Source organism: Danio rerio, chromosome 25 (genome assembly GCF_049306965.1).
Source record: "Danio rerio strain Tuebingen ecotype United States chromosome 25, GRCz12tu, whole genome shotgun sequence".
Classification (NCBI taxonomy): Eukaryota; Metazoa; Chordata; class Actinopteri; order Cypriniformes; family Danionidae; genus Danio; species Danio rerio.
The window spans coordinates 12,866,551-12,881,892 of record NC_133200.1 but is presented as its reverse complement, the minus strand read 5'-3'; the positions used below and the strand labels follow the sequence as shown (position 1 = coordinate 12,881,892).

General features: G+C 33.3%; 1 protein-coding gene across 9 annotated transcripts in view; it reads left to right on the top strand.

Annotated features, from left to right (window-relative positions):
* The window catches only part of ntrk3a (neurotrophic tyrosine kinase, receptor, type 3a), a 441,878-nt gene that overhangs the window by 188,440 nt on the left and 238,096 nt on the right, over positions 1-15,342 (top strand). For all 9 annotated transcript variants that reach the window (XM_073942230.1, XM_073942233.1, XM_073942235.1 and 6 more), the window contains one exon: positions 7,666-7,734. In XM_073942230.1, the coding sequence (XP_073798331.1) occupies positions 7,666-7,734 (69 nt within the window). The remainder of the gene's footprint in view (positions 1-7,665; positions 7,735-15,342) is intronic.

Sequence of the window (15,342 nt, the reverse complement as noted above, 5' to 3'; positions counted from 1 at the left end):
TGCTTGAGTGTTTCGCACAAAACTCGCGCCGCTTCATTCACACCAATTGTGTCATTCGTGCATATCACACCACAGGATGTCTATTTGTGTCTTTACATTGACTTAACATGTAAATCACTCGACTTTGATGCTTTATCCGCACCTGGTGTGAACGCAGCATACTCTGTTAGCAAGTGAGATGCTAACTCTTTTTTAAAATACAACTTTTAGAATCTTACGTTGCTCCTAATCCAGTCTGCAGAAGAATTAAAGTATATTTTTTATTCATTGCAGATGTGTTATTATTGACTTGAGGATCTGTCGGCAATCATGTCTTGACGGATGGTCATTTAGCGGTCCTGATCCTCCAGACCCTTTCCATCAAAGCCCACTGTCCAGCTGAACTCTTCTATTGTGTGCAGAGAATAATAATCTCCTCTGCCAAATACGAAGCCCTTGTGTGTCCCCATAGAGGCCACCTTAATAATCTCATTATCAATTTAATGAGGTGATTAGAATGCCGAGGGCAAGCGGAGCACGAGTGGGCGCCTTACCTTCGTTTGAGGAACCAAAGGTTATTTTGTTTGTCGATTTATACATTTTTTATCAGTCCTTTTTTTTCCTGCAGTGGGTGTCAGGATGGTCTCTTCGTGACTGGTTTGCCGTTTCCCATCCTGCGACACAGGAAACATGGAGAAAAGAAAGTGTGAGGATTCGCAGGCTGAAGTTGCTATGGCAACAAGTCAGAGCAGCAAGCACGTTTTTATTTTATTTATTTATTTATTTATCTAGGTTTATTATTTGTTTTGCTGGTGGAAATTCCTTGTGCCACGCTAGGGACTGGCTAAGCAGATTCAGATTAGGCAACATGAGCATGTTCAAGAAACTTTTGTCTTCAGAAATAGGCAACAAGTGGGTGTTTTCTTTTCGCTCTGTTCTTTTGGAGAGCTCTCATTGTTTTCACTGGCACTTACAAATTTCTTCTGTTATGTACCAAAAGAGCCCTTTATGATCATTTTTTTTTCTGTTATGACTTTTTTAAGCTGCAAAACATATGCATGCTGATGTCCTCCAGTTTATGATTCACTGATTCGACTTACTTATTCAAGTGAGTCTTTAGGTTATGACTGACTAATTCAAATCTGGACTGGTCAGAGCAAGTCTCAAGTTAATGACTCATTGATTCATTTGATCTTGTCACAGTGAATCTTAAGTTCATGACTCACTCATTCGAGAGATATGTATAAAAGAAGTTTCAGAATGACTATTATCTGATTTAAATGATCCGGTAAGAGCAAGTTTCAAGTTAATGACTCACTGATTCAAATTATCTTGTCACAGTGAATCTTAAATTCATGACTCACTCATTTGAGGGATATTTATTAAAGAGGTTTCAGAATGACGATTATCTGATTCATATGATCTGGTCAGAGCAAGTCTGAAATTGACGACTCACTGATTCAAATGATCTTTTCACAGTGAATCCTAAGTTCATGACTCACTTATTTGAGAGATATTTATCAAAGAGGTTTCAGAATTATGATTATCTGATTCAAATGATCCAGTAAGAGCAAGTTTGCACTTTCTCACTGATTCAAATGATCTAGTCAGAGCAAGTCTCAAGTTGACGACTCACTGGTTCAAATAATATTGTGACATCAAATTTCAAATTACGACTCACTTATTCAAAATATTTTATCAATAGAAGGTTCAAAATGTCGATTATCTGAATCAGATGATCCAGTCAAAGCGAGTCTCTAATTTACAACTGTATAAAATGATCTCATCAGTGGAGGTCTCAAGTTAACAACTCACTAATTCAAATGATCTTGTCACAATGAATCTTAAGTTAATGACTCACTTATTCAGATGATCTTTACAAAGGAAGTTTTAGACTGACAATTATCTGATTCAAACGATCCAGTCAGATTGAGTGTCCATTTTACGACTGGCTGAGTCAAATGATGTGGTCACTGCATGTCTCAAGTTGACGACTCACTGATTCGAATGGTCCTGTCACAGCAAATTTCAAGTTAGTGACTTAAGCAGAGAATCAACTTCTGATTCAAATTATCCAGTTAGAGTGAGTCTCAAGCGTATTTAAAGACTCACCAATTTAAAGGATCAGTTTTAGCAGGACAATTATTTGATTCAAATCATCCAGTCAGAGAAACTCCAGTTTAGGACTAAACTGATTCAAATGATCTTGTCATAAGAAGTCTCCAATGAATTAAATCCCATATTCAATTGATCCTACCAGAACCAGGCTCTTGGGAATGACTCACTGATTCAAAAAAACAAGTCAAAGTGAGTCTTCAGTTTATGAATCACTTATTCAAATTATCTATTTTGAGTGAGGCTTTAGTTAATGTTTCATTGATTCAGATGATCTAGTTAGAGTGCATATTCAGTTAACTAATCACTGATTTAAACTATTTATTGTGATGATTTCATTTTTGATGGACTATGCAGATTCATAATAAGCAAGTCTGTTCCCGCAATGTTTTTGCTGACAATTATAAATTTGATGTATCAAAGGGGCTCTTTATGATCAATTTTTGTTTCTTATCACAACTCTTTTGGCTACAGAAAGATGCATGCTGGCATTTCCAAACAAATTATATCCACACTGAAGTACATCTGCTATTTAGTACACATGCACCTATGGTCTAATCACATTTGATAGGGGTTTCGTCCTTCAACGTTTATTGAATTTTTAAGATGACATTGTGGTTATGATGTTACGAGTGCATTAACATGCGTACATCCACATTTGCATTTTTTATTTCCCAGTGCCATAAGGTTGGGTGATCATAACAGAGGTCGTTTTACTGTACACTTTACTGAAAGATACATTTGTACTTATTTGGTTTTAAACGTGTTGTGTTCTGCGAAGAAACTTTCTTTTTTTGTTACTTTATTTCTATTAAGAACAGTGGTAACACTTTAGTTTAAGTAACAATTCATGCTACTAACTACTGGCTCATTACCTGCCTATTATTAAGATATTAACTGTTCATAAGTAGTTCATTAGTGATCTCTAATCCTACCCAAAACGTAAATCCAACTTCTACCTTAATAACTATTAATAAGCAGCTGATTGAGTTTAGTTTATTGAGTATAGTTAATGGTTTGTTAATACCTGGAATTGTGAGCTAAAGTAAAGTGACACTTTAAAAAACTACAGTTTACTACAGAAAAGTCACAGTTTAAATAGGAAAATGATCAAAACTCTTTTTTTAATCAAAACTCTTTAATGATCAAAAATTCTTTATTATTATTTTTTTGAGTGAGATGCTAATGGTCTAATCTGATTCAATGATTTATGCTAAGCTAAGATAAAAGTGCTCCAGCCATATCCGAAAATCAGCTGAACTGACTGAAAACTAAAGTTCTACCAGAACAGTTTTGTGTGAGTGTGTCTCTGTGTGTGTGTGGGTTGCTGTAAAATATTCTTCATTCTGTACATTATATTTTTCATTGGTCTTAATACACAATTTTATTACAAGAGTCACACTTTAAATAGGAAAATGATCAAAACTCTTTTTATTTATTTTTTTATTTTTAAGCAAGATGTTTAAACTAAACTAAAGCTAAAACTAAAGTTCTATCAGAACAGTTTTGTGTGTTTGTGTGTGTGTGGAAATGTTCTTCATATCAGTGCTTAATTTGTGAATTGCAAGGTCCGGGAACAGTTCGACGTAAGGGATCCAGCATGTTACTCGAGGATGTAAAGGTGTCATGCACAAATAAAGTGGAGTGTCTGGATGGGGTGGGGGCGTTGGATGTCAGAGGGGTGTCAGATGGCGGAGGTTGATGGTTGTTGCGCACAAATGTGAAAATCGGGGGGGGGGGTGTTGTTGTGGACAAAAGTGTAAAAAGTGGGGGAGTCGCGGAAGAAAGTGAAAGTGAACAACGGACGGTGGAGGAGATCGGTTTGACTACACAATTTGACTACAGAAGATTCACACTTTGAAATTTATATATATATATATTTTTTCAAGAGATGCTATTTGTCTAATCTGATTCAATGATTTATGCTTAGCTAAAAGTGCTCCAGCTAGATCCGGAAATCAGCTGAATAGGCTGAAGTTCTACAACAGTTTTGTGTGTGTGTGTGTGTGTTCTTCATACTAGGATACAATTAATACTTTATATTCTTTAAAAATTTATTTAGGATGTTTTTAAATAATAGAAAGTTTTTTAATCATTAATTTGAAATGCATTTAAAAAATCCCTTTATTTCAGGTTAATTCACTTTTTATATAAAGTTAACTAAACTTTTGCAAAGTTGTACAAGCAAAACTCTGCATTGAGGTTGATGAGGCTCAGTTTCCATTGTTCTACATGCGTTTGTCCTATTTAGCTGTAAGGATCTTTTGTTTTGCTGTCAGTAGAAAGTGTAAAAAGGCAGCAAAAAAAATAAAAAATTCGGTGAAGGAGCAGGTCAGGGACGAGCGGCCAGCAGGCTTCAGTCCCATGGGCTGCACCGGGGCGAAGGGATGTATCTGGGTGCATTGATTTTCTGTCAGAAGCTCCTGATAGGATCTGAGCAGGCCAGTGTTGGGGGTATTAAGTGATCTGAAGTATTCAATAAATATTGATAATGAAGGCCCGTTAGTGAGGCTCCAGGGTTTTGGTTTCAGCCCCAGGAGGAGCATTTGCTTGCTTGCCGTCCCACAAGACAGTGTGGTTGATCAAATGCTATGAGGATGAATGAGAGAAGATCTAAGAGGATTTATTTCTCCAAACATCCTCCTCTGAATGCTTGAACCAGTGGTTTGTGTATAATATCTTTAACTTTAAAAATCAACAGTAACACTTTAGAATATTGGTCCATTAGTAATTACTAATTCATGTATTTACTAACATCAACTAAGCATAAATAATCTTGTAAAGCATTTATTAATCATAGTTGATAATTAACCAATGTGCTATTAAAATCCAAAGCTTGTTAACATTAGTTAATAATCTGCCAATGGGGTAAGCAAAATAATCTTGTTTTTTTTTCTTTTGACGTAAGATTATTTTACTTACCCCATTGGCAGATTATTTTGCTTGTTTTAAGGAAAAACCCACTTATTATTGGCATATTATTTCTCAAAACAAGAAAATATGTTTTTCTTGTCTAGAAAATTCTTCTTGATTTAGGAGTTTTCAGATATTTGGACTAGAAACAAGACAAAAAATCTAAGTAAGTAAAGCATTTTTTGCAGTGTAATGCACAGTGATTTAACATTTAACTTAAATAATATTAACTAACAATAAAAAGGACATACATGCAGTAATAAATGTATTACTAAATGTTTGTTCATGTTAGTAAATACATTACCTAATTGAGCGTTAATTTAAATGTAATTATTTTTGATAGAAGATGTACAGATTTCAACTTTACTGAACAATGGAGGAGGAAAAGTATCAACAGCGTTTCTTCCTATATCTGTAAATTGATTTTGGAGCAGTTATTAATGAAAAGTTTTTCACTTTTGACCTCTCAAGACATGTCAATTGATCTTCCATGTTGGAACAGTCAACATGTCATTATTCTCAATAAAACCGATTGACCTGCCCTCCTTAGTTACTGTTGCTACGCCTGTCAAGCATTTGTGCCTGGCACGTCTATTACAATGTGTATGTGCCAGTTTCAGACATTGCCAGGGATATAATTAGTCATTTTTGGCAAACAGGTAAGAGATCAGAGAAAACCAGACAAAAAAAAGACTGCAGTATGCATTACAGGGGTATATTTACGACATAATAGGCAACCGATTAGATAATAATTGAATTAAAATTGAAGCTTGGTTAGCCTAGCCGCCTTATACGCTGACCATTCAACAGCTTAGTTCATGCACAGCAGGAGAGGTGAAATTCACAAACAAATTAAACCGTAATTTCTCTATTTTAGCCAAATGACCTAATAGATTAATTGCTGTGCAATAAAATATATCGTTACTAACCGAAGAGGAAGCTTGCATTGACGCTATTACATAATTCATTCAAAGAAAGAACAGCCAGAAAAGGGAAATTGATGGATTTGTGCTGAATATTAGCATCATTGACCCATAACGATGTACAGTGCCTATATCTGTCAGTATGTTTGTGTGCTCTTTATTCAGTTTCTGTTCTAATTTGCAGTTAAGTGGAAGAAATAAATAAATAAATTGAAATGCAAATCAAAGTATAAACAGCAGAAGTGAGCAAATATTAATCCAACACCAAATAAAAAAGCAGACACTAACATTATATAACATCGCAATCAATGGCTAAATCTCCAAAAGACCAACAAAAACATCAGTGAACTGTAGCTCTGACATGGACATGAGGGTTATAAATGACTGAAAAACAGCTGCGGGTGAAGTATATTGATCCCAAGTACTCAAATTGTGATCATATCTCAGTTTTGTTGTGTTGATATGTAATTTCTAATATTCGAAGCTTGAAACAGATGGAGATATGATTGCTTTTAATATGACTACTATGGCGAGGGCTTAAACGAAGCAGTGCTCATAATATCGAGTGAAAAAAAAAAAAAAAGACAGCTGGGAAACATAACCTGCTTTGTATTTTTGTAGGAAACATAGTTTAGATCTGTTTAGAGTAAGAGTTAATTTTTTTCAACACATTTCTAAACATAATAGTTTTAATAACTTATTTCTAATAACTGTTTTATTTTATCTTTGCCATGATGACACTAAACAATATTTGACTATATATTTTTCAAGACACTTCTATACAGCTTAAAGTGACATTTAATGGCTTAACTAGGTTAATTGAGTTAACTAGGCAGGTTAGGGTAATTAGGAAAGTTATTGTATGATAATGGTTTGTTCTAAAAAAAAAAAAAAAAAAGCTTATAGGGGCCAATAATTTTGTCCTTAAAATGGAGTTTGAAAAATTAAAAACTGCTTTTGTTCTAGCCTAAATAAAACAAACAAGACTTTTTCCACAAGACAAAATATTATCAGACATACTGTGAAAATGTTCTTGCTCTGGAAAATATATAAAAAATAAAGATAAAAACGGGGCTTATAGTTCTAACTTCAACTGTATATATCATGACATGATGTACACCTGTGCATAATATACAGTATTGTAGAGGTATGGTGCAGTGGGGTGGGGGGCCCTGTTATAGCAAAGACAATTTGTCTCTGTGTTTCAAGTCATTTATAAATTGTTGTTTTCTTCGAGTGAAATGTCAATAAAAAGATCTAAAAAAAACAAAACTGCAGAGTAACATACAAAAAATGATATAATATAATCCTTAAAATAAAACTGTTGCCACAAGCATGGGTTTTTCATGCCATCTCACTGCATTAGTTACCGGACTTGACACACACATCATTTAGCGACCCCCACTTCAGTTTTCGAGTAATGCCTCCCACATCTGAAAGCTCTGTTCTGAAAACATGCCTTATCTGCTTCACAGTCATTTAGCCTTGTATTGAGTTTAGTGGCTTTTAAGGCTCCAGGCCTCCTTCTGCTCGATTTAATTTGTTGTCTTGAAAATGACCAAGTCTCTGTTTATTGGATTGGCGTGGCTGCGAGGTAACGTACCGCTGCACTCATTCCCCTAACTTCCCTGCCGCACTGCCCGTTGTTTGGCTCCCTTGTGTTTTCTTTATCACCTTGTCGCAAATAGTCAGCGTTAAATCATTAAACTCTCTGTGTGTTTTCTCTCCCCTGCAGAAACTTGTCCAGGAATCCTCTGACAACTCTCTCATGGCAGCTTTTTCAGAATCTGCAACTTTTGGAGCTGTAAGTGAATGTTTTTTTTTCTTTCTTCTTTCTTCATATTCTCAAGCCTTCATTGATTTTAGCTGTGGTTACTGGTGTACAGACCTCCTGCGGGGCTGAATTTGAGATCTAACAGCACGAGTGAACAGGGATACACTGTGACATTGTTGCGATTCTTCTGTTATATTGTTTTAAGCACATCAAGCCACTTTCGCTCTGCTCAGGAGTTCATTTAAGGGGTTCTGCTGTCAAGTATTGCCTAAAATGATGTTCGTTGGACATACTGTAAGAGTGCAAGAAAGACTTTGATTTCAAATTCACATACTGCAGTAGATCTTATTGGGGTTTTAAAAATGCACTCGTTCATGTTACTTATCAGCGTTTTAGCAAGAAAATGGCGACTTTATATTTTTTGTTGGTCTTAGTACACATTTTGACTACAGAAGAGTCAAACTTTATATAGGAAAATGATCGAGATGCTAATGGTCTAATCCGATTCAATGGTTTTTGCTAAGCTAAGCTAAAAGCGCTCCAGATCAGCTGAATGGATCCAAAAATACTGTAGTTTTAAGCACATCAAGCCACTTTCGCTCTGCTTGGTAATTCATTTTAAGGAATTCTGCTGTCAAGCATTGCCTAAAATGATGTTTGTTGGAAATATAGTAAGAGTGGAAGAAAAACGTTATGATTTTATACTCACATATTGTAGTAGATCTTATTGGAGTTTTAATAATGCGCTCATTGATGTCACATTTTATATAGATAAATGATCAAAACATTTTTTTTTTTTTGAGCGAGATGCTAATGGTCTAATCCGATTCAGTGATTTATGCTAAGCTAAGCAAAAAAGTGCTCCATCCAGATCTGATAATCAGCTCAATGGATTCAAAGATACTGTAGTAGATCTTATTGGCGTTATAATATTTAGCTTATTCATGTTACTCATCAGTGTTTTAGCTTAGAAAATGGCTTCTTTCATTTTTTTGTTAGTTTTAGTAAACAATTTGACTACAGTAGAATCACTTTAAATACAAAAATTATCAAAACTCTCAAACCTTTTTTTTTTTTGAGCGAGATGCTAATGGTCTAGGGCGAGGCAGTGGTGCAGTAGGTAGTGCTGTCGCCTTACAGCAAGAAAGTTGCTGGTTCCAACTTCGGCTCAGTTGGCGTTTCTGTGTGGAGTTTGCATGTTCTCCCTGCCTTCGCGTGGGTTTTCTCCGGGTGCTCCGGTTTCCCCCACAGTCCAAAGACATGCGGTACAGGTGAATTGGGTAGGCTCTCTCGTTTCCCAGAGATGGGTTGCGGCTGGAAGGGCATCCGCTGCGTAAAATCCTGCTGGATAAGTTGGCAGTTCATTCTGCTGTGGCGACCCCAGATTAATAAAAGGGACTAAGCCGACAAGAAAATGAATGAATGAATGCTAATGGTCTAATCTGATTCAATGATTTATGCTAAGCTAAGCTAAAAGTGCTCCAGCCAGATCTGTAAATCAGCTGAATTGAATCAAAGAGACTCATTTGCGTTTTAGCTTAGAAAATAGCTACTTTATATTTTTTGTTAGTTTTAGTAAGCAATTTGATTACAGTAGAGTCAAACTTTAAATACAGTACACAAATGATCAAAACTTTTAAAACTTTTTTTGAGCGAGATGCTAATGGTCTAATCCAATTTAATGATTTATGCTAAGCTAAGCTAAGCTGAAAGTACTTCATCCAGATCTGTAAATCAGCTGAATAGATTCAAAGATCATGTAGTAGATCTTATTGGCGTGATGATAATACGCTCATTCATGTTACTCATCAGCGTTTTAGCTAGAAAATGGCTACTTTATATTTTTTGTCAGTTTTAGTAAACAATTTGACTACAGTAGAGGCACACTTTATATAGGAAAAGGATCAAAGCTCTTTTTTTTTTTGCTAATGGTCTAATCTGATTCACTGATTCATGCTAAGCTAAAAGGGCTCCAGTCAAATCTGTGAAGCAGCTGAATGGATTAAAAAATACTCTAGTAGAACTTATTGGCGTTATAACAAAGAGCTCATTCATGTCACTTATCAGCGTTTTAGCCAAGAAAATGACTACTTTATATTTGTCATTGATCTTAGTACACAATTTGACTACAGAAGATTCAAGCTTTAAATAGGAAAATGATCAAAACTCTAGTAAAAAATTAAACGAGATGCTAATTGTCTCATATGATTCAATGATTCATGCTAAGCTAAGCTTAAAATGCTCCAGCCAGATCTGATAATCAGCTGAATAGATTCAAAAATACTGTAGTGGATCTAATTGGCATAATAATAATGAGCTTATTCATGTTACTCATCAGCGTTTTAGCCTAATGGTAAAACTCGACTGTTTAAAGGAATAGTTCACCCAAAAGTAAAAATGTCCTCACTGTTCAGAGGAGCATTTGCTTGCTACTATCCCAAAGGACAGAGTTGGGTTGTTTAAGTGCTATAAAGATTAACAAGAGAAAATCTAGGATTTATTTTTCCAAACATCCTGCAGTGAGTGCTTTAACCAGTGCATAATATCTGTAATAAAAAACTAAATCAAAACTTGTGCATACCATTAATTTTAGATTTCAGCTTAACTGAACAATGGTAGAAGAAGAGTATCAACAAAGGTTCTTCCTTTACCTGTAAATTATGATTATGGGCCAGCTTAATGAATAATTCTACACCTATTTCTATGATCAAAATGATCAAAACTTATATATATTGTGAGACGCTAATGGTCTAATCCGATTTAATGTTTTATGCTAAGTTAAGCTAAAAGTGCTCCAGCCAGATCTGGAAATCAGCTAAATGGATTCAAAGAAATGGTAAAACTCAACTGTTTAAAGCAGTGGTCACCAAACTTGTTCCTGTAGGGCCGGTGTCCTGCAGATTTTAGCTCCAACCCTAATCAAACACACCTGAATAAGCTAATCAATGTCTTACTAGGTATACTTGAAACATCCAGGCAGGTGTATTGAGGAGGTTGAAGCTAAACCCTGCAGGGACACCAAGCCTTCAGGAGCGAGATTGGTGACCTGGTTTAAAGGGATAGTTCACCCAAAAATGAAAATGTGCTCACTGTTTACACTTCTTCAAGTTACATCAATCAAAAATATTTTGTTAAACATTTGATTAACTTTAAAAAAGTACTTATTAATGTAAGTTAAAGGAACATAAAAGCTTTTGATGTGATGACTTTTTTTACAGTGTGAGTAATTAATGACAGAATTGTTTATTTATTTAAAAAGTAGAGTGTTCCTTTTTATGTTTTTTTAAAGAAACAATATATTCTAGAATGAATTATCTGTAATTACTATTATTTTTTTTTTGCTTTTGAAAACATTTACGCCTACATTTTCCAATCAGGTGAAACCAGCTTTCATCGAGGAGAGTCATTTGGCAGTGTTAGCCTATTGTCGGGCCTCTCGTCTGAGGATTATCATCACAAATGAAGTAAAGTAATTTCGTAATTATATTGGAGGTGTCACCGCAGTCCTGTCCGCCATTCAGACCCCAATCAGCTGAGTGCACGGGGCTTTATCCACACCGGCATCTGCGTCTCGGTGTGTTCGTGCGCGCGTGACTAAACGTGATATTTTTAAGCCAGGGAAGCAGGACAGCTCCTCTGAGGTGGCCCATCTTCTCTGCAGGGTTAGCATGTCCTTTGGAGATCCTCCAAGGAGAAGAGTACTTTTGGATTTCCAGTAAGATATCGAACATGTGTTGTCCTTAGGAAAGAGAGCGTTAACAAAAGCACCTTATCGTCCGTGTGCTTTCCTTTGTCTTGCTGGATAGCTATAACTACAATCAATATATATTTGCGCTCACACTGAACAACAATAATAATCAGTTTATTTTTAGTTCATGCTTTTATGCTTTAGATTCTTGTAACCGGCAGGTATCCTCAGTGTGCTACCAGCAGATCTGACTCGTGAATCTTTATTTATAAATGTATTATCTAATCAAACCAATTTGCGATCATAGTAGGCATAGTGGAATTAAAAACATCCAACTACACTGTTAAACATTTTATTGTATTTTTGCGGTAACTTACTGTTACCTTTACAGTAACTTACCTGTAAATGTGTTTTACAGTAGCAGGACCCTACCGCAATTTCATTTTAAAGTAAAATAGCCTTACCGCAACTTATTTTTAAAAATTGTCCATACTTTAAAATTAAAAAGTGCTAAATGGTATTTTATTGTAAAAAGAAGTTGCGATAAGGTTAGGCTAGTTGCGGTAAGGTTAGAAATTTTATTGTATTTTTGCGACAACTTACTGGCAGCACTGTTGTCAGGAAGTAATAGCAACTGCCCCTTTCCTGTAAATGTGTTTTACAGTAGCAGGGCCCTACCACAATTTAATTTTACAGTAAAATAGCCTTACTACAACTTCTTTTTACAGAAAAATGCCCTTTTTATACTAAAAATTAAAATAAAAAAAATAAAAAGATAAAAATAAAGGTTTTGCACTGCTACTCTAAAAATTAAACAAATTACCATGACAATACTGTAACTATTGTCCAAACTGTAAAATTCAAAAGTGTTAAAAGGGTATTTTATCGTAAAAAGAAGTTGCAGTAAGGCTACACTGTTAAACATTTTATTATATTTTTGCGGCAACTTACTGGCAGCGTTGTTGCTAGCAAGTTAATGCAACTGGCCCTTTACAGTAACTTACCTGTAAATATGTTTTAGAGTCGCAAGGCTTTACCGTAATTTAATTTTACAGTAAAATAGCCTCGCCGCAACTTTTTTTACAGTAAAATGCTCGTTCACAGATTTTAATTTTACAGTATGAACAGTTTTTACAGTACATTTACTATAATTTATTTACTTTTTACAATAGTATTCACTATTGAATTTAATTGATTCCAAGCAATTTTTTTTTTCAGTAAATGTCTCAATTTTGTCTTCAACTACAGTGGCAACACGTGATTACTTTGATTACAGTAGAATACCGCAAATTCCTTATATGCAGAAAGTTACTGTAAAAGTTTTAAAATTACCCACAATGCAGTGCATGTTACAGTAAACTGTAAATAATTCATTTGGGATTTTACTGGGCCTTTTTGCAGTAAATAACTGTAAAACTGAGGTAAAGTCTAACAGTGTAATTTCTCCAGCATTTTTATGGAGGAAACACAAAGACTGAACACTAAATAATCAACTTATATTTTTAAGGTTTAATCTTTTATTACATTTTTATATCAATTTGTTTTTATATGTTAATTTAAATATTTGGGATTTTTGAAAATCTATTATATTAACTAAATAAAAAAAAAACTATTGTTTTTAATTTGTAAAATATGTATTAATGCATTTATTTATTTACTTTTAATATATAGATTTAATACTTTCTTATCATTGTCAATTTACTTTGTTTTTCTATTTAAATAATAAGTAAATGTAAATGTAAATATTAATTCATTAATAAACAACTAAGTTTTGATATTTAAGTTTATACAGTAGTTAATGCAGCTTGTCTATGGGATTTCGGCAAACAAAAGTGATTTTAGTTTAAAAAAATAATGCTGTGGTCTGAACTCTGAATAAGGCTGTGGTCTGTTTTACATTTAGAATGATTTTTAAAACCCTTAATCGTTATCGTCATAATTACATCTCTTGTTGTGAACAGGCCTTCAATATCTGAGTTTAGTTATATAGGGTGCCTAATAAACAGAGTAGAGTAACAAAATATATGCAATGATGTTATATATTTAAAACACAAAATATAAGTAACTATATTTTATTACATTTGCATTTTGAATAAGTTCAAATTTACATTTGAAATATTTTAGATTTATAATTTGAGAAAATATGAGGATTTTAACCAATAAGTGCAACGATACTATAAACAATACTACATTTCTATAAACTGTAAAATTGTGATAAATTATTGCAATGTGAAAATGCTTAATTTACTTTTATATTCAATTGATTCATGTGGTTCAAATGTGAATTTTCTGCATTGTTACTCAAGTCAGTCTTATTTTACTCTGTTATCCTAAGGCCACCATGTAGCAATGAGCCTGGGTGCGAGGTCCCTTCCATTGCTGCTTGCAGCTATAATTTTAAGTTGTAATGCTATTTTACAATTTGACAGTTTTTATTTATTTATTGTAATTTTGATCAAATAAATGCAGCATTTGTAAGCGGAATAGGGTTAAAAACAAACAAATTACTGATCCCAAACTTTTGGCTAATCAAAGACATGGCTTCCTACTTAGCATTGTAGTTTGACTTAGCTTATCTGTTAAGTAGGATAAATAAGATCTAGTTTTTATCATTTAATTACTATGGAGTATGCTTCTTTTTTATTATTTAGCTCCATTTTCTGTGGGTCAGAAGCAAATAGAGTTTGCGCAGCTGTGCTGAGGCAAAGCTGTGTGTTCATTGTGAGGGTAAATGAATTTAATGTGACATAATGCAGGTCATTTGGGTAAAACCAGAGCTGTGAAGCGATGATGATTGCGGGACACCCTTTCCAAAGGGACAACACAACCATATCCCATATGCGCTCTATTACATAATACTAGCATCAACGCCATCTGCATGTTCTATGACGTTTTTAGTCAATTTTCAATTTTCAGTTTTATGAGGTATTTATTTTCTCTGTTTAACAGAATCACACAAGGATCAGAATGGATCTGAACACATTTTGAAAGCTGTCTATTTGTTTGTTTGTGTGTAAATAAATAAATAAATTGAATGAAAGAATAAATGAATGAATAAATATAAATAAACTAATAAATAAATAATGTATAATTATTCGGTTGCCTACATGAAAAATATATTGTTGATTTAATTTAGTAAGCATTTCTTCCTTTTACTACACTTGATGTTTATAGATTTTTTTTCCTTTTTTAAAATATGTTTTTAATATTTTTGTTGTTTATTCATGATAAATAAATACATGGTGCTGTTTTTATTTTTTTTGTTTATTATATTAAATCAATAATTTCATTCATAAGTTATATCTATATTAAATAATCATTGTAGCTCATTAGATGTTGATTTTGTACATTTTTATATCAATTTTTGATCATAGATTGCATTAATTGAATAATTTGTATTTATTATATATTTATTTATTTGTTTGTTTGTTTGTTTGTTTGTTTGTTTATTTGTATATATCAATATGTTTGATATAAATATTACTTTTTGATAAAGATTTAATAATTAATTATGTATTATTAGTTTATTCACCATAATATTTTTCTAAACTGTATTATTATTATCATTATTATTATTGTTGTTGTTTTTGTTGTTGTTCTTGTTTTTATTATTATTATTATTATTATTATTATTATTATTATTATTATTATGTATTAGTTAGTAGTAGTGGTAGTAGTAGTAGTATAAAAAATGTTCCACAAATGTTATTGTCATATATCTTGTTTATTAATTTTATATTATTTAATAAATTTTATGTTATCGTATATACTATTTTATTTTCATGAAACCCTAGAATACCATAATTAGTAAATAAATAATGCCATACAATGCCATAATTCAGTAGAACTTTTAATCAATATACTATTTTAATTACATAAATATTTGTTATTATTGTATCCGATTTTGTTCAGTTTGATTTATTTTGGTTCATTCATTTATTAATTTGTAT